Source organism: Mustelus asterias, chromosome 15 (genome assembly GCF_964213995.1).
Source record: "Mustelus asterias chromosome 15, sMusAst1.hap1.1, whole genome shotgun sequence".
NCBI classification, from domain to species: domain Eukaryota; kingdom Metazoa; phylum Chordata; class Chondrichthyes; order Carcharhiniformes; family Triakidae; genus Mustelus; species Mustelus asterias.
In genome coordinates this window covers 33,203,705-33,224,374 of record NC_135815.1, presented here as the reverse complement: position 1 = coordinate 33,224,374, position 20,670 = coordinate 33,203,705, and the positions used below count along the sequence as shown (strand labels likewise).

Sequence of the window (20,670 nt, the reverse complement as noted above, 5' to 3'; positions counted from 1 at the left end):
GTCTTTTAATGACCTGTTCGCTTTGGCAACAATCATGCTGTACTTTAATTCTTAGCTTGAACTTGGCATTTCTGACTGGAGATGAGGTGCTCTGAGCTGAATTTGGAATTTTTGCATGTGGACTACACAATTACCCGAGTACTAGGTTTTTTTTCATTTCAGTTTATGTACAATTTATTCGAATTATTTGAATTAAAAACAAGTGGATGCATGTCAGAAGCTTTATTCAGGGAAATTCATAGCGTTATTTTTAAAAAAAGAAATGCGGTTAGAACCTTTGTTTTGTACTTCATAATCTGAAGATATACACGACAGACAGACTGACGGAAGGTGTGAGAGAGGGGAAAGACAGAGGATTTTCTAGTTTTTTTTCCTCCTTGAATTGACTTTGTTTTCATGGGACGATTTGTCGGTTCCAGGAAATTTCATAACTCTGGTTGGGGAGTTGTATGTATTGTGATGCAGAATAAGAGGGCACGGGCAAGAAGCATCTTAATTTTCTGGAACAAACTGGATGACGTGTAGATGTCTGTAATGGAGGATGGACGGGGGATAGAGAAGGGGAGAGCTCAGACCCAAGGATTGAGATGTGTTTACTTTAATGCCAGGAGTATAGTGAATAAAGGGGATGAGCTCAGAGCGTGGATCGATGCCTGGAAGTGTGATGTGGTGGCCATTACAGAGACTTGGATGTCTCAGGGACAGGACTGGATACTACAGGTGTCGGGATTCAGATGTTTCAGGAAGGACAGGGAGGGAGGCAAGAGAGGGGGTGGAGTGGCACTGCTGATCAGGAATAGTGTCACAGCTGTAGAGAACGTGTATGCTGTGGAGGGATTGTCTACAGAGTCTTTGTGGGTGGAAGTTCGGAGTGGGAAGGGGTCGATCACTTTGCTAGGAGTTTTCTATAGGCCGCCCAATAGTAACAGGGAGGTGGAGTGGCAGATAGGGAAACAGATCCTGGAGAGTTGCAATAATAGCAGAGTTGTTGTGATGGGAGACTTTAATTTCCTAAACATAGATTGGAATATCCCGAGGGTAAGGGGATTGGATGGGGAGGAGTTCGTTAGGTGTGTTCAGGAGGGTTTCCTGACAGCATGTGGACAAGCCTACAAGAGGAGAGGCTGTACTTGATCTGATACTGACCAATGAGCCTGGACAGGTGTCAGATCTCTGTGGGAGAGCATCTTGGGGATCGCAATCATAACTCTATCTCCTTTATGCTTGCATTGGAAAAAGAGAGGATCAGGCAAGCTAAGAATGCGTTTATATGGAGTAAGAACATAGAACATAGAACATTACAGCGCAGTACAGGCCCTTCGGCCCTCGATGTTGCGCCAACCAGTGGTACCAATCTAAAGCCCCTCTAATCTACCCTATTCCAATATCATCCGTATGTTTATCCAATAACCACTTGAACGCTCTCAACGTTGACGAGTCCACCACTGCTGCAGGCAGGGCGTTCCACGCCCTTACTACTCTCTGAGTAAAGAACCTACCTCTAACATCTGTCCTATATCTCTCACCCCTCAATCTAAAGCTATGTCCCCTCGTACTAGCCAACACCATCCGAGGAAAAAGGCTCTCATTATCCACCCTATCTAATCCTCTGATCATCTTGTATGCCTCTAGTAAGTCACCTCTTAACCTTCTTCTCTCTAACGAAAACAACCTCAAGCCCCTCAGCCTTTCCTCATACGATTTTCCCACCATACCAGGCAACATCCTGGTAAATCTCCTCTGCACCCTTTCCAACACTTCCACATCTTTCCTATAATACGGCGAACAGAACTGTACGTAATACTCCAAATGCGGCCACACCAGAGTTTTGTACAGTTGCAGCATGACCTCCTGGCTCCGAAACTCAATCCCTCTACCAATAAAAGCTAACACACCGTACGCCTTCTTAACAACCCTATCAACCTGGGTGCCAACTTTCAGGGATCTATGCACATGGACACCCAGATCCCTCTGTTCATCCACACTACCAAGTATCTTACCATTAGCCCAGTACTCTGTATTCCTGTTACTCCTTCCAAAGTAAATCACCTCACATTTTTCTGCATTAAACTCCATTTGCCACCTGTCAGCCCAGCTCTGCAGCTTATCTATGTAAGGGGAAATATGAAGACATAAGGCAGCAAATTAGAGGAGTAAATTGGAAGGAGGTATTCTCAGGGAAATCTACTGAAGAGAGGTGTCAGTTTTTCAAGGAATGTCTGTCTAGGGTTCAGTAAGAAGTTTAACAACACCAGGTTAAAGTCCAACAGGTTTATTTGGTACCAAAAGTCACACAAGCTTTCGGAGCTGCAAGCCCCTTCTTCAGGTGAGTGGGAATTCTGTTCACAAACAGAGCATATAAAGACACAAACTCAATTTACATGAATAATGGTTGGAATGCGAATACTTACAACTAATCAAGTCTTTAAGAAACAAAACAGCATGAGTGGAGAGAGCATCAAGACAGGCTAAAAAGATGTGTATTGTCTCCAGACAAGACAGCCAGTGAAACTCTGTGGGGGTTACAAATAGTGGGACATGAACCCAATATCCCGGTTGAGGCCGTCCTCGTGTGTGCGGAACTTGGCTATCAGTTTCTGCTCAGCGACTCTGTGCCGTCGTGTGTCGCGAAGGCCGCCTTGGAGAACGCTTACCCGAATATCCGAGGCCGAATGCCCGTGACCGCTGAAGTGCTCCCCAACAGGAAGAGAACAGTCTTGCCTGGTGATTGTCGAGCGCGGTGTGATTAGATGGGTCTTTTTCTAATTGGAGGTCGGTCACCAGTGGTGTGACCCAGGGCTCTGTTCTGGCACCCTTGCTGTTCGTCATTTTCATAAATGACCTGGATGAGGAGGTGGAGGGATGGGTTGGTAAGTTTGCCGACGACACGAAGGTTGGTGGGGTTGTGGATAGTCTGGAGGGATGCCAGAAGTTACAGAGGGACATAGATAGGATGCAAGACTGGGCGGAGAAGTGGCAGATGGACTTCAACCCAGATAAATGCGTAGCGGTCCATTTTGGCAGGTCAAATGGGATGAAGGAGTATAATATTAAGGGAAAGACTCTTAGTACGGTAGAGGATCAGAAGGACCTTGGGGTCTGAGTCCATAGGACTCTAAAATCGGCCCCGCAGGTGGAGGAGGTGGTTAAGAAGGCGTATGGTGTGCTGGCCTTTATCAATCGAGGGATTGAGTTTAGGAGTCCGGGGATAATGGGTACTGTGCTCAGTTCTGGTCGCCTCATTACAGGAAGGATGTGGAAAAGATTGAAAGGGTGCAGAGGAGATTTACAAGAATGTTGCCTGGATTAAGTGGCATACCTTATGAGGATAGGCTGAGGGAGCTCGGTCTTTTCTCCTTGGAGAGACGTAGGATGAGAGGAGACCTAATAGAGGTATGTAAGATGTTGAGAGGCATAGATCGGGTGGACTCTCAGAGGCTTTTTCCCAGGGTGGAAATGGCTGCTACGAGAGGACACAGGTTTAAGGTGCTGGGGGGTAGGTACAGGGGAAATGTTAGGGGGAAGTTTTTCACACAGAGGGTGGTGGGCGAGTGGAATCGGCTGCCGTCAGTGGTGGTGGAGGCAAACTTAATAGGGTCTTTTAAGAGACTCCTGGATGAGTACATGGGATTTAATAGGATGGAGGGTTATAGGTAGGCCTAAAAGGTAGGGATATGTTCAGCACAACTTGTGGGGCCGAAGGGCCTGTTTTGTGCTGTAGTTTTCTATGTAATTTTTTACTTGTTTGTAAAGACAAACACCAAAAATGCAGGAACCAGGTTAGATTTGAGTGACACGATACCAGACATTGGTTAAGAGGCTCTCACTGTCTTCGCTGTGGTGATAAACTGATTGTAAGTTCAACAAAATCTGTTTTACTGCCAATGCTGTGTGAGCGCCTGTGCTCTTAGTGTCCTCTGTGTTGAATTCCTGATGCTAAATATGAATTATGAGAGAATTCAGGCCAAATTCAAGTGTGATATGTTATCTTGAGTGGCTTGCACAAATATGGTTTACAGTAGACACCTGGGATCTTGCATCCATCAAGAGCAGTGCAGGTTGTCCTGTGTATTGTTTGCTGCCTGTTGTGTGACCTTAGATTTGATGTCACGACGGTTGGCTTTGTAACATTAAGTTTACGTACAAGTCTTCTTTAATCTTGTGAATTTTAAGGTTAAGAATCAATTAGTAGATCAATTGCTGCAGTGTTCAACTCAGTTTTTTTGTGATGAGCAGCTAGTCTTTGTCTTAGCTTCACATGTGATTCCACTAACATTGAAGATACGACCTAAGAGTCACCTTGCATTTTTGACAATACTTTCATCTTAGGGTCAGAAGCCTGTAGACTTCCACATTAGGAGTTTCAGATAAAAAGTCAGTCTTGTTCAGTTCTGAGACGACTGCATTGTAAAAGGTGTGTGCCTGATGGGGTGTTTAATGTAGGGCTTGTTCCAGTCATCGAAGTCGGTAATGCATTGGAATCTGTAACGCGCAAAGCGACAACTCCTGGTATCCTGGGTACATTGTTTCCTTAGAAAATATCACCCAAAACGTCGACTGATGTTTGTTCATTAGAATTTTGCTATGTTTGCCTACGTAACTTGTCGTACTTAAAGCACCTCACATACAGTAATTTAAAACAGATGTGATTCTTGCATAATTTCAAGTACCTTTGTTTGCTTGGATGCATGCGGGAACATAGCACAGGAAAACATTTAGATTGAAGTGTGATGACCTGCTGCCTGAGTAAAATTGTGTAAAATGACTGGTCACTCATGTGAATACTGGATGGCTGCTGATAGCTGCAGAACCATGGAACAACACTCGGGAGCTTAGTGGAGGAACAAGCCGGAAGGTGCAGAATGTCATTCGTGATTGGAGTATATGAATATTGCTGTTTTTGTTGATGTCTTTTGAAAAATCCCTCTTATTGCTGTTCACTTCTGTTTGCTCAACTGTGGTCATTTGGGCAAACACAGGGTGACTAGTGTCTTTTGGAACTGTATTGTAGTAAGGAGTAGTTGCTTTTATACTCATTGGCAATTTATATCTGGTGGGACTGCAGAAAAAAGGGTTCTTCATGTTGTTGCACTTGGACACATTATTTGACTTATTATTTTAAAAATAAAGAAAATCCCCAATAATTTTTGCCTTCCACTTCTTCCTTCACTGGGAGTTTGGAAGGCTTGAGCTGTGTGATCTGTGAATGGGTTTCCAGAGGGTGTGTTTAAATAATGTGAAGTGATTTATTAACATTTAAAAAAAAATTTCAGCTAAGATTCATTCTGGAATAAAAACTCCTTTTGTATAAAAAAACACATAATACCCAAGCCTAATATGAATGTTTTGTTTCTTTTATTAAAGGGATTGTGCAGTAGATCCAACCTGTGTACTATGCATGGAATGCTTCTTGGCCAGCGTGCACAGAGCTCATCGATATAGGGTAGGTTGTTTATGTACTGTCACTCTTTCTATTAACTTTCTTGTTTGCGTCTTGTACAATGCCTACCACATTGCTACTGGATGATAATAAATGGAATACCTTTTTTAGACAATGTAGAAATGAAATAGACCTCATATACCCCTGTAAAAGTTGAACTTTAAGCCCAAATTCTAGGCAAAATGTTAGGAGGTTAGCTTCGACATGAGTCATGTTTTTGAGACGTTGAAAGCCATCCATATTCTTTGGTATGGTGTGATTCGGGGCTTTCCCTTCACCGTTACTTTGTCCTGGGACTAAGGGAGTGTTGGTGACCTGATTGGCACCATTTTGGAATGAACCTGTTCTATTCCTCATGCGCCTCCTGCGTTCATTTCCTACCTTTTTGCCACCCCGGTCCTGAGCCCTTGCTCACAGTGAGGGTTTAGGAGAGAACACAGCGAGTCGCAGAGTCTCAATCTGGAGTCAGAGTCAGCCTGCAGGAGAAGCAGAGCGTGGGTGGTGTGTAGAAAGGGAATTTTTTGGCTAAAAACAGGGGGTTGACTTTTACACAAGATAGACTATTACTGGAGTATATCTGATCCTGTTTCCTTGATGGATTACAAATTGTGGAGACTAGCCACTTAGTATCTCTGCATACCCACTCACACCTTACCTCTGGTGCTGCTGAAATACTCGTTCATGTCTTTGTTAACTTCTCCAAAGCATTTTTGTTAGTTTCATCCCTAGATAATTTTCTGTAAATCCGGAGTCGACAAATCTGTATCCTATCACCACCAAGCTCGACTCATGTATTTCCCCTATTCTTCCCAACCTCCCTCAGTTTCCCATCCCTCAGCATATCAATTTAATAGACTTTCTCATCATCTGCAGGTTCTTCCATAACTTTGCTGCTCCATAACTTTGCTGTTTCCTTTCTTCTTATGGCTCTAATTTATTTGAACTTTCCTTCCCCCAGCCCAACTATCATTGGTAGACCTTTCAGCCATCTTTACACTGTTTTGTTCTCTCCATAAATTCTTAGTTTTCGTTTCCCTTCCAGAAGTCTCCATAAAGCCTATTTCTTGAACTGTGTCTTGTGCTGTCTTTTCTTGTTGAGAAATATGAGACTCAATTATGAAAACATGTTGTCCTGTAACTTCAGAGCTCTGGAACATTGTAACTGTGATTTTATTCAATCTAAAATTAAGTTTTATTGCACTTGGCAGGATAGGCTGATACGACACGTGAACAAAGCTTGCCCATGTTTTGCCATCTAAAATGATCCAAAATTGTAAATGTTGATAAGTAGATCCAAATTATGTGATCATGACTAGCTTGTTTGCAGTTGCATAATGACATTCATCAGGCACAACAATTTTTCTCCTTTGAATTTCTTCCTTAATTTGCAGTAATTGGGATTTGAATTTTCATATGACTATGCTTGTTTTTAATCTAGATGACTACTTCAGGTGGAGGGGGTTTCTGCGACTGTGGAGACACTGAAGCCTGGAAACAAGGCCCATATTGCTTGAAACATAAACCTACTGTCTCAGGAGCAATGGAGGAGGTATATTTTCTTCATCAGTTATTTAAAATTGCATTGCTTATTGTATCATTTTTTCATATTCTTGGCATGTGGCCGTTACTGGTAAATCCAGTCTTCATTGAACTTCACCCACTGGACCAGGTCTGAGGTCAATTAAGAGTTAACCAGGTTGGTGTAGGCCAGATCAGGTAAGGATGGCTTTCTTTCCCAAAAGTTAAATGGTAAACTCATTGAGTTTTGATAATCTTAATAGCTATATGAACATGTCTATTGATGGCAGCTTTTTATTTCCAGATTTGTTTTTAAGCAGAATTCAAATTCTCAAAACGCTTGGGTAAAATAGATATTTTGACTGGATTATTAGTCCAGGCTTCTGGGTTCCTTGTTCAGTAACATAGCCTCTACATCACTATAACTGTTGTTATCGCAGTATTTCCTCACATGTTCTTGATGTTACTATCAGAATGTCCTTTGGAATTCAATTAATGCCACACAATTCAGTGTCTGAATTGCACTCTGATGTTTCACTGTCCTCAGAGTTTGTACTATAATCCCTGTTGGGTTACAGTAATTTTCTCCTTGAATCAAGCAATTTATTGGAAATAGGGAAAAACCACATTTTCACAAAGGACATAGTTTTACATCCTTAAGTTGTAAATTCAGTACATAATAGACAGATTCATGAGTGTGTCATGTAAAAAGGTAAAGTTGCCATAGTTCCCAAATGACCACAGGCTGCTCTCCTCTTTGAAGGGGAAGAACCAACTGGTGGTGATTTAATCTGAGGTTCACCACATCCCAGGCAAAGGACAAGTTTGAGAAGGCGGGCCTTCATGAATAGCCTCAGTTGGTACGGGAATTGAACCCATGCTGTTGGCATTGATCTGCGTCACTATCCAGCCAAGTGAGCTGAATGCATTTATAATGTGGAAGACTGTACAGTTCAGTTAATAACAGGGCAGAATTGGTCTCATTAAGTAGCGCAGGCATTAATTCTCTTTTAGCTGTTTTGTTTTGTTTCTTCGCAATTTTCTCATGCTTTTATTTCAAACAGTTATTAAATTTCCATTTCAATTATGTTGCACTCTCTCACGATTCTTTGTGCTAATCACCATATTTGTGTCTCCATTTATTTTGTTTTCCCCTTCGTTTTTGAAAATATAATTGAGTCTTTGTCCCAATTAATATTGATTCAAACATCTGTAGAATTAATAATGCTCTACTTGTTCTCAAAACCTTTCTTAATTTGACAACCTCTGTTAGATCCTCAATTTTATTTGTTCATGTAAAGGCTCCAAATTTTCATTCCCTTAATTTTTGGTATCATTCTCAAGTATTTTAGCTATTTGCTTTCCACGTCATTAATATTTCTATAGTGGGGTCACCTGAACTGGACACAGTTTTCTCAATTGTGGAAGAACCATTGTCTTTATCCAACAGAGTTCTACTGCTTTATTGTTTGAGAAAAACATTATTTACTTTTTATTCCTTGCCATTTGCACTTTGAAAGATCTACATACCTGTTCATGCACTTTTCCACTGGGCTTTATTTTCATGACTTTCCATCATTAGCCCATATCTTTCCAATTCTTCCAGAATTTCATTCCATATTATAGATCCTTGAAAATTGATCTGCAACTGCAGTGAAAATAATTGGCCTTAAATTTAATGGTACACCCCTTTTTATTTCTTGAATAGAGATGTAAAGATTGCACTCTGTGGCACAATTTCCAAAATGAAGATATGGTTATTGCCTTGACTTTAGAGGCAGTGGAGGCAGAATATTTGGCTATCTTAATGGCAGAGCTAGATTTGTAATAAGCAAGGGTGTAAAGGTTTATCGGGGGTAGGTAGGAATGTGAAGGAGATGTTGGAATTAGATCTCCCATGATATTGAATGGCAAAGCAGGCTTAGTGGCCTATTCCTGGTCCAAATTAATTTGATCCCATCTTTTTCTCATACTTGTTATTGGGTGGTGTAAGTCTCTTGTTAACCTAACACTTGTGCTGGTGTTGTTGCAGATGGCATAGATACTTTTGAATTGAAGTTGTAATGAATGGGCATGAAATTGTAGAATAATCAAATGAGCAGCATCACTCCTGACTTGGGGATGGTCAATGATGAAAGTGTCAAGATGGTTTCCCCCTACCCTCCGAAGGGATTGTGGATGTGCTATGATGCTGCGGGAAATGCCACCTTCTGGTCTGATTGGAAAAACCACACCTGTTGTTTATTTGATAGATTGAAGTAGTTAGCTGTGGGATATAAATGATTTGAGTAAATAGTTTCTACAGCTTAGTTACAAATCCCTCCACATTATAGCTTGTTTGTTTAGATTGCTAATCATTGTGCTTTCTTCTGTTGTGATTGTGTTGAGCTTTATTTTGCTCTTATTTTCATAGGATCCAATGGTACATTTGCCTGAGGATATGATTGGACGCGCCTATAACATTTTTGCAATTGCATTCAAATATGCTGTAGATATGTTGACGTGGGTGGAGGAAGATAGACTACCTTCTGGTTTAGAACCTCCGTAAGTATGAATAATTAATGTTACAGCCGGTAATTATATCGACAAATGGTTGGAAATTGATGCAGATTTCCTCAAAGAATACTCGGTTGAAAGTGTTTTGCTGATTTTCTTTTTTTGAGACCCTCCTTTTGAACTTTTCCTCCGCTGCACCACCACAATTTCCCACTTTTTGTGTTGTTTCTGGTCTAGATTGTAGAAATTGCCATTTTGCTGGCTGACGCATCCTTGAAAGGCGTTGAAAGAAGAAATCCCCACCCACCCAACATCTTCCCACATTGACAGGCTGTTATTTCCTTCTTGCTGAGAGGAATTATATTTTGTATTTGTATTAATGGCTGTTTAAAATTGAATTTCAAGTTGCATGGAGCAGTTTAAAATAATTGACGTTTTTGTTAGCTTGTCTTGAACATTTAATTTAGGGAGTCTTCTGTGCCAGTGGAATAAATGTAGAATGTCAAAGTCTAAATTATTTAAAGTTTTTTTAAAATCTACCTTCAGAAAGAGAATTCCAAGATGTAGTTTCTAAAAACACACTCAGTTTTCATATGTATACTGATGACACCCACTTTTACCCCACTACCACTTTTCTTGACTTTTCCACAGTTGCTAAATTCTCTGATTGCTTTTCTGAAATCTAGGACTGAATAACCAGAATTTTCTTCCAATTAAAATTGAGAAGACTGAAACCGTTGTCTTCAATCCCACTAAAAATTAATTCCCATGCTCTCGGTTCCCTTTCTTTCCCTGGCAACTGGCTGAAACTGAGCCAAATTGTTTGCAGCCTTGCTTCGGCCACCTACATGCTGTCATTCAAATTGTCTATTTCCAGCTCCTTAACATTGTCTGACACGACTCTTGCCTGAGCTGCTGAAACCCTCATCTTTAAACTTGACTCTTCCAACAGACTTCTGGCTGGTTCCAACGTTGTCCCCTCCATAAACTAGGTCATCCAAAATTCTGCTGTCCATGCCCTTACTCTCATCCGTAGTAATGAGATGACTCCCTGAGCCTGCGTTAGCTCCTAGATAGGAAATGCTTTGATTTTAAAACTCTTGTATTTTTGGGTCCCTCCCTCACTTTGCTCCTTTGTATCTCTGTGCCCTTCTCCAACACCTCTATTTGTGCTCCAGCAATGGTGGTGTGCCTTCTGCTGCCTAACCTCTGTCCTCAAATGTGTTCTCTCCTCTCACACTCTTTCATCTTTTAAGATGCTCCTTAAAGCCTACCTCTTTGAACAAGCTTTTGGCCTGTCCTTATGTAATTCTGCATTATGTAATTCTGTGTCAGACTTAGTTTCTAAAGTTCCTTGGGACATTTTGTTGCATTGTAAATGTGCTATATAGATATCAGTTATTGTTGCTGATGCCATCACCTCAAATGTATTTCCATTTGTCAACTGCGCTAACTTTGGTGTACTTTACCACTTGGACAGCATCAGAGCATAGCCTAATTATTTCCTGACTTAATACTTTGCTGATCATTGCTCTGGGCCATTTGCAACTCCTCAGATACTGAAGAGGTCTGTGTCCATAATGCATCAAGACCTCAACCACATTCAGTCTTGAGCTGACAGGTGGCAGCGAACATTTATGCCACACAACCTTCCAGCAACGACTACCTCCAACAAGAGAAAGTCTAGCCCTCTCCCTTTGACAGTCAACAGCGCTGCCATTGCTGAATCCCCACCATCAACATTCTTGGGTTCAACATTGTCCATAAAATGAACTGGACCAGCTATATAAATACTGTGGTTGCAAGAGCAGGTCAGAACCTGGAATTCCGCGATAAGTAACTCAACTTCTGATTCCCAAAAGCCTTTTACCAACTACAAGGCACATGTCAGGAGTGGGATGGAATACTTTCCACTTGTTTGGATGAGTACAGATCCAACCATATTCAAGAAGCTTGATACCATTCAGGACAAAGCAGCCCGTTTGACTGGCACCCCATCCACCACCATCACTTCCTCAATCACCAATGCACAGTAGTAACAGTATGTACCATATTCAAGATACAGAGCAGCAACTTGAAGATAAAAGCAAATTACTGCGGATGCTGGAATCTGAAACCAAATGAGAAAATGCCAGAAAATCTCAGCATGTCTGGCAGCATCTGTAAGGAGAGAAAAGAGCTGATGTTTCAAGTCCAGGTGACTCTTTGTCAAAGCTGAAACGTCAAGCTCTTTGCTCTCCTTACAGATGCTGCTAGACCTGCTGAGATTTTCCAGCATTTTCTCTGTTGGTGGAAGCAACTTGAAGGTTCCTTCACAGCACCTTCCAAACTGACCTACACCGCCTAAAAGGACAAGGTAAACAGATTTGTTGGAACATCACCACCTGCAAATTTCCCTCCCATCACCATCCTGGCTTTGAACAACATTATTTCGCAGTGGCTGGGTCAAAATCCTGGAACTCCCTTCCTAACAGTGATGTGTGCCCCTCGTTCAGATAGACTGCAGCAGTTCAGGAATGTGGCCCAACAGCACTTTCTCGAGGGCAATTCGGGTTGGGCAACACATATTAGCCTTGCCAGCAATGCTTGCATTCCACGAAAGACTGGACAAAAACAATCATGAAGTAATCTATCTACTTTTGTGCCTGATCAGTAAATGTTCTTGGGCTTATCTGCTGTTGGCCTCATTAGAGCTGAGCTTGGACCTCTCGACAAGTGACTGAGTTTTAGCAGAGGTTTTCGAGATGGCAGACAAGAGGTGGAACCCTCGTATGTGTATTTGCAATTACCCTTCAGAATGATCCCCAGACTTTTTGTATGAGGAATTGATTGGCCTCTGCACTGTATTTCTCTCCAAGTGAGAGGCATTTGACTTGGGAAAGATCCTACACAGAATCACAGGTCCCAAAGTGTATTGTAACACCAAAAGCTGCGCCTCCATCATGGATCATGTGCAGTTCATGTATTGCAGCTATAACTGCTTCCTTGCTGTTTCGGGAGTGTGATGTAGGTTTAGAAGATCAATTTTGTTTTCTGTTTTTGTTAAAACCACTTGGGTATTTTGGTGTCCCTTCTAAATTCGAGATGTGGCTTTCATAGGATCATTATATATTCACAGCCACAGAGGTTGGGCCTTCAACCCATTGTGTCTGTGCTGGCTCTCTAAGAACTACTCAACTAGTCCCACTCCTGTGCTTCGTCCATAGCTCTGCACGTATTTTTCTCTCCAGATATTCAATTTCCCTAAGCAAACCATGATTGAATATGCCTCTACCACAGTCTCAGGAAGTGCATTCCAGATCCTAACCATTTGCAGTGCAAAAATATTTTGTTCATGTCACCGTTGCTTCTTTTGCCAATCAATTTTATTTTCAAGTATTTGTGTTTTGATCAACGAAGGCCGTGAAGAAAATCTTAAGTACTTGTGATTATTTTCTCTTCAGGGAAAAGGAAGATACTTACTATTGTATGTTATTTAATGATGAAGTCCATACGTATGAGCAAGTGATTTACACCTTGCAGAAGGCTGTGAACTGTACACAGAAGGAAGCTGTCAGCTTTGCGACCACTGTGGATAGAGATGTGAGTTATATTTGTAATATTTTCCACTTATACATACTGCAAGGTCACTAAAAACAATTACAGAAAAAGTAGCATTTAAAAAGTGCTGAACTGCAATTCTGTGGTCCAGTTACATAAAGTGAGAAAAACTCAGTCATGGAATGACTTCGTGGCTTCTCATTTCGAAATTCTGTATATAATTTATGCATGGAAGGTCTACATTATTGTACTGTCTTCTGTGTGTTTATATTGCTATGATACAGCAACTGGAAGCATAATTTGTCATTTTCCAAAATTTGACAAATGCGTGAAACTCTGCCTTTTATTTTTGTGATGAGATGTAACTGATGGTCTTGATTCAGTAATGGATGGGTCTATGGATGTATTCTACTTTTTCTTTTGTCACATATGTGCCTTACTCAGTGAAACTATTCTTGGACTGTTGACAATTTCTGAAAATAGCAGGTCATCAAAGTGCTTGAAAAAGCTGAAGGTATAATTCTCTCTTTCATACGACAGAGGCGTGCAACTGAAGTTAGTAACTTAATATATGGACAGTTACAACTGCAGACCTGTATTCTAACATTAAGCAGCAGTGCAGAAGATCAAACGAAATCTCTTGAGGAACGTTGGACTTTGTGTAGACATTTTGGTTTATAATGCTGATAACTTCTCTTGATCTAGAGTTTCTTTTAGAGTCAGGTTGCAAAAGTTTTTTTTGGTTAAAATACTTCTCATTTTCTGACCTTTTCAGGGTCGTAGATCAGTTCGATATGGTGACTTCCAATTTTGTGAGCAGGCAAAAACAGTCATAGTGGTGAGAATTTACTTCTCTATTTGAAATAAAATGTACGTGTGTTAATAAAAATAGTTAGTGGTTGCCGTGTTTGTTTATATTCTCCTGTCCTTGACAACTTTTTTCAACGTTTGATTTGCTCTAGAGGAATACTAGCCGACAAACAAAGCCGCTAAAGGTGCAAGTAATGCATTCATCTGTTGTTGCACATCAGAACTTTGCCATAAAATTATTAATTTGGCTGAGTCAGGTGGTTGGTTACTCAGGTAAGCATTGTTTAAAAATAATTCCCAGTTGACCTTGTGATCTGTAGCTTTGACAATTACGTATAAATGGCTTAATTTAAAAAAATAAATTTGTCATTTCATATCCAGAAAAATTGCCATTAGTACTGGTTGTTCCGTCTTGAAATGTGATCGTTTGTTTGTGTTGGGATAGTTCTTTTTATAAAGTAGGATGTGAACCCTGCTTTTGTTTTTAGCGATCTGGTGTTACAATGTTAAGTGATGCCCTTTGCAATGAAGAATGCACCAATGGAGAAAGGTTCAAAAATTAATTATTAATGGACTTTCTGTACCTATAGTGGTGATTATTGGCCTAGACTAATCCAACCTGTTCATGTTTGAAGGGCCGGATTTCAATTTTTTTCTCACTCAAGGGGCCGTTAAGCAAATTCCAGCAAGATAAGGTTTCATAGAATCATAGAAACCCTACAGTGCAAAAAGAGGCCATCTGGCCTGTTGAGTCTGCACCGACCACAATCCCACCCAAGCTCTACCCTCATATCCCTATACTTTTACCCGCTAATCCCTCTAACCAACACATCTCAGGACACTAAGGGGCAATTTTTAGCATTGCCAATCAACCTAACCCGCACATCTTTGGACTGTAGGAGGAAACCGGAGCACCCAGAGGAAACCCATGCAGACACGAGGAGAATGTGCAAACTCGACACAGACAGTGACCCAAGCCGGGAATCGAACCCAGGTCCCTGGAGCTGTGAAGCAGCAGTGCTAACCACTGTGCTACCGTGCCTCCTAAAGGAGACCATTCAGTTTGGCACAGCAATTAAACATGAATTTCAAAAACAAAAATCAGTGTCAAAGCAAAAAGTTGATTATTATGAAAAAAGAAGAGTAATTACTGAAGATGTCTAAAGTGCCAAGCAACAGACCCCACCATGAAAATCTTTTTCCCATGTCACTTAAGAAGCAGAGTTGGGGAGACAGGCATGGCTCCAAGTCCTGGTCAGTAGGAAAGAGGTACTGATGGGTGCTGAGTTGTTGGATTTAACTAACACTGACCTTGCATTCGTCCCTGGTGACATACATTCTGAGGTGGCCTCAGCAGAATTCATTTGAAAGTGGGGTTAGAAACAGGTGCCTTTTAGCCTCGACTTTCCTCTTCTCCCGGCCTGCTTTGTGGATAGATTTTTCGGGAGGGGATGCATCTGACTCTCTCCCAGGCTCAGGGTCTTGGTCTCGCTGGCTCGCTCTGTGCAGGGACCTCCAGACTGACTTGCTCAGCATAGGCCGTCTCGCTTGGCGCGGGGACGGATAGAGCGGTTCCGGGGCTGGGTCGTTCCCCATGGCCCAGAGTTTGGGCAAGCCTGGTATAAACGCCATCACCTTTTGATCAAGGATCTGAGATCACAAGTTTTTGACATTTAAGTTTTGATTAAAGTACGGTGAGGCTCTTGCGTCTGTTGTATGAAATCAGGCAGTTGCTCAATTGATGGTGATGTGTAAGGGAACTTTAAATAAACTTTACAAATTTTAAAGGGTTAAGAAGAAAGCTTTATTTAAAACTTTTTTCACTTGACAGGGAATCTGTGATGGTCCTGGGGAGTGGGGCCATGGGAGCAATAAAAAAAATTTTTGTTTGGAAGATGTTCCTTCAATTTTCTCTGAAAAAATCTTTCTTTTAAAAAGCAGCCGGCTTCCAGTAAATGATCATGTAATAGAACAAAGAACAATACAGCACAGGAACAGGCCCTTCGGCCCTCCAAGCCCGCGCCGCTCCCTGGTCCTAACTAGACCATTCTTTTGTATCCCTCCATTCCCACTCTGTTCATATGGCTATCTAGATAAGTCTTAAACGTTCCCAGTGTGTCCGCCTCCACCACCTTGCCTGGCAGCGCATTCCAGGCCCCCACCACCCTCTGTGTAAAATATGTCCGTCTGATATCCGTGTTAAACCTCCCACCCTTCACCTTGAACCTATGACCCCTCGTGAACGTCACCACCGACCTGGGGAAAAGCTTCCCACCGTTCACCCTATCTATGCCTTTCATAATTTTATACACCTCTATTAAGTCTCCCCTCATCCTCCGTCTTTCCAGTGAGAACAACCCCAGTTTACCCAATCTCTCCTCATAACTAAGCCCCTCCATACCAGGTCACATCCTGGTAAACCTCCTCTGTACTCTCTCCAAAGCCTCCACGTCCTTCTGGGAGTGTGGCGACCAGAACTGGGCGCAGTATTCCAGATGCGGCCGAACCAACGCTCTATACATCTGCAACATCAGACCCCAACTTTTATACTCTAATCAAGTTGGCTGGGTAATAAACAGTAGAAAAACAATGGTCAGCCAAGTGTTAATTATAGGGTTAAGTAGATCCCTTGGTGTGGTTCTGTTGCAAACAGGTTTTTGGAGTTCAGAACAATCTGGCTGCTGAGCAGAGAATACCTGGAGGATTCTGCCCTCTATCTAAAATAGTCAGCAGCTAACAGTATTCATGTTTTTCAATTTTTGTGTAGTAAAGTTATTTTGATTTAAACCATAAACCTTGTGGCTTTGTTCTTTGAGTAAATATCTGGGTTTTTGGATTTGCAATTGTTGTGGGGTAAATTGCGATGACCGATACTGTCTTAACTTTAGACAATACAAAACTCATGAGGCAAAAAACTCATTTATTTAAAAGAAAACAAGCTGCTGCAAGGAGAACACCAAAAAGGTTAATAGCTCTGAGAGCGAAAGAACCTCTCCGATGAATCTGCCTATACAATCAAGAACAGATCAATTATAGTTTTTCTTATCAATCATTCCCACTTTAAATTAGCTGAAAATCAATTACATTTCGGATACACACAACAATAATAATTCCTGACATTCGCCTCAGGCAATTGCATTCCACCATCCAGCATAATAATATCGCATTCATCCATTAAATCCAGATGCCAACTCCCGTCTTGGTTAAAGCCACTTCCCCGTTGCCTGATTACTGTAGATGCTCACGACATGGGTCAAAATGGACGTTCCCACCGGATTATTGCCAAACTGGAGAGACACGTGATCCTGTGTCCGGGCACATTTCCACCCAAGTCTAGACAATGAATACACCGATTCATATATGTTGCAATGTGTGTTCTCGCATAATAAAGTTTTTGATACGAATTTTGCTAACTGCAGGGTTCCCAGGCCTTTGGTTCTGAACTATTCGCCTTTACCATCATACCTTATGGCCTGCTTTCAGTTGAAGCGGACAATGATTCATACAATACTTAAAATACGTTAAAATATCACCATATAACTGGTTAGAAATCTCCCCTTTCACCAATTTATAAAATAAACAAACAGTTTACTCATCTTCATCAAGAACATAACTGGTTGTGGAATTATTTTATGTATAACTAAAACCTTTAGCTGACAGGAAACAAAGTAGGAATAAATGGGTCATTTTCTGAATGGCAGGCAGTGACTACTGGGATACTTCAGGGATCAGTACTAGGACCCCAGCTATTCACAATGTATATTAATGATTTAGATGAGGAAACTAAATGTATATGTCCAAATTTGCAGATAACACAACGCTGGGTGGGAGGATGAACTGTGTGGAGGATGCAGAGATGCTTCACTTGTGATTTGGACAAGTTGAATGAATGGGCAAATGCATGGCAGATGCAGTATAAAGTGGATAAATGTGAGGTTATCCACTTGTGTAGCAAAAACAGGAAGACAGATTATTATCTGAATGGCTATAAATTGAGAGAAATGTGCAATGAGATCTGGGTGCCCTCGTACACTAGTCGCTTAAGGTAAGCATGTAGGTGCAGCAGGCAGTAAAGAAGGGAAATGGAATGTTGGCTTTCATAGCGAGAGAGTACGGGAGCAGGGATGTCTTGCTGCAATTATACAGGGCCCTGGTGAGGCCACACCTGGAATATTGTGCGTAGTTTTGGTCTCCTTATCTGAGGAAGAATGTTCTTGCTATAGATGATATGCAGCAAAGGTTTACCAGACTGATTCTTGAGATGGTGGGACTGACATATGAAGAGAACTTGAGTCGGTTAGGATTATATTCGCTGGAGTTTAGTAGAATGAGGGGGGATCTCATAGAACGTATAAAATTCCAACAGGACTGGACAGGGTAGATGCAGAAAGGATGTTCCCAATGGTAGGGTTGTCCAGAACCAGGGGTCAGAATCTGAGGTTACAGGCTAATGCTTTTAGGACTGAAATTCGGAGAAATTTCTTCACCTGGTAAGCTTATGGACTTCGTGACCACAGGAAGCAGTTGAGGCCAAAACATTGTCTGTTTTCAAGAACGAAACACTGGACATAGCACTTGGGGTGAAGGGAATCAAAGAATAAAGGGAGAAGGCAGGATCAGGCTATTGAATGGATGATTGGCTGTGATCATAATGAACGGTGGAGCAGGTTCAAAGAGGCAAATGACCTACTCTTACTTTGTATGTTTCTGAGGATCTGGTTTCACCTTCTGAAAAAAGAACAAATACTCAGAATTATTTCTGCTGTGCAGTCTCTAATTCCACTGGTTTACTAATTTCTCATAGCTTAAGTAAAGCAGAATTCCCTGCATGGTTTGTTGGGTGTAAATACATTGCATTGTGGTATATGAAACTATCACCTACTGGAAAATACAGATGTCGGAAGTTGGGTTTGGTTGTGTTCTTCACATTGAAATAAGCAGCAGCTGCTGCTTAATATCTCAACTCATTTAAGAAATTGTCACTGGGGTGAGAAACCAGAGAGTTGGTGGGATCTATGAAACTATTCTGACTTGAATTAACACCTTCAGGAGAGGAAGGTAGATAAGTTTGTCAGGGAAGAAAATCATTTGATAAGGTACTTGAAAGTGACCTTGTATCATTAGACGCTGAGTAGCTTTATTTGAAGAGTATGACACTTATTTTTAGTGCAGTCATTATTGTGTTTTTGCATGCGTGTATTAAGACTGAAGGAAAGCATTGCAGCATCAGCTTAACTTGGAACATTTAAAGTAAGAACACCATAATTGCTGTGTGAAAATTCTGAAACACCACACTTGATATCAAATCAAGTCATTGTCAAAACACCAGTGGTTCAAGAAGGTGACTGCTCACCACCTGTCATTCTGATGACATGTCTTTTACCAATAATTTAACTTGGGTTTTACCTTGTAGGCTTAATTTTTATGGTGCTACTGATGTGTACAACTAATTCAGAATTTGACCTTTTACTTAAACTTCATGTATTAAACCTGTACCGTGCACTGGAAAGGGAAAAATTCTCAAAGGGCAAATATTTGCAAGTCAGCTTGTGCAAAGCAGCTGGTAGGCTGTATGTTGGGTGCTACCAAATCAGATAACATCATGAGCTCTTGATCTCGTGTTCAGATAAACAGCTGGAATTTATTCAACCTTTTTTTGTCTAATAAAGGTGGATTGAGGCGAATATTGTGTGAAGTGGGATTACAACAAAGACCAGAGGAGGACAGTTCTTCTCTCATTGATAAACTGATGCTCTGTGACTCCAAACTATGGAAAGGTAATGTTTTGTTTGAAAAATTTCAGGAATGTATGGATTGAACTCTTTGAAACATGTTGCATCCACAATACTTCGTTATTTCTCATCTATTTGAAGGTTGCCTTACTTCAGTTTAAAGCCTTGGCTTGTGACTCTCAATTCTCCTTCTCAAACCTAACACCACATTCACTAATAATGTCATATTTTGCAAGTTGGTACCTTCGGCGGATTAATTAACTCTTGCTTGTTCCTCATCAATAATTCTAATATGGCATGTTCTCACGTTGGTTTTAAAACACATTGGTTAGGAAGATTCCGGAATGCCAACTACAAATTAATTGCTTTTACTCTTAAAGCTGTTCTGCCTTTCCCTAAATGTTAAACGAAAATCTTCCATTATAACTAAGCTTTTGTTGCTTGCATCCCCATTGTCCATATTTATACATTCTAGTACTACACCATTAATGATCATCCCCAATAGAGGCTTGCATTTTCTGTTGTTCCTTTGTTCAAGGTGTTGTGTTGTAACTGTCTGAACCCTTCTTGAAATCCTTTCTACTGCTGGACTTGAACTGTTATTCATGTGTCTGTTTCTCCTTACCCTGTCCTTTCTAAAGATCCTACAGTTAAAAATATTTAGCTCCCAGTTATGGCCAGTCTTTATCCATGTCTCGAAATAGCTCTGGCATCATGCCCTTTAACAGCTTGCGTTTATGTAGTGCCTCAGCATAATACAACTTTCCAAGGTGCTTTGCAGGAGCATTATAAAATAATACACAACACTGATTCATGTGAGGTGATGTTAGGCCAAAGAGGTATGTTGGCAACAGAAGTATTTAGGTGAGTACTTGAAATGTCACAGCATACAAGGCTACAGACCAAGTGCTGGTAAATGGGATTAGAGTACATTGGTTTTTGATGGCCACTGCAGAGACGATGGGCCAAAGGATTTTTTCTGAGCTGTAAAATTCGATGACGCTGAGATGCTAACACTGAAAACATTAATCCACAATGACACTTGGTAACTTGTGGCAGAATCTTGTTTTAAGTTCATTTACGGGATGTGGGCTGGCTAGGCCAGCATTTATTGCCCATCCCTGGTTGCCCTTG

At 41.2% G+C, this 20,670-nt stretch overlaps 1 protein-coding gene across 2 annotated transcripts in view; it reads left to right on the top strand.

The window, feature by feature from the left end:
* ubr2 (ubiquitin protein ligase E3 component n-recognin 2) overlaps nt 1–20,670 on the top strand; it is a 133,506-nt gene that overhangs the window by 18,920 nt on the left and 93,916 nt on the right. For both annotated transcript variants that reach the window (XM_078229718.1, XM_078229719.1), the window contains exons 3-9: nt 5,365–5,443; nt 6,879–6,989; nt 9,372–9,502; nt 12,898–13,036; nt 13,770–13,832; nt 13,957–14,077; nt 19,474–19,581. In XM_078229718.1, coding sequence (XP_078085844.1) covers nt 5,365–5,443; nt 6,879–6,989; nt 9,372–9,502; nt 12,898–13,036; nt 13,770–13,832; nt 13,957–14,077; nt 19,474–19,581 — 752 coding nt within the window. The remainder of the gene's footprint in view (nt 1–5,364; nt 5,444–6,878; nt 6,990–9,371; nt 9,503–12,897; nt 13,037–13,769; nt 13,833–13,956; nt 14,078–19,473; nt 19,582–20,670) is intronic.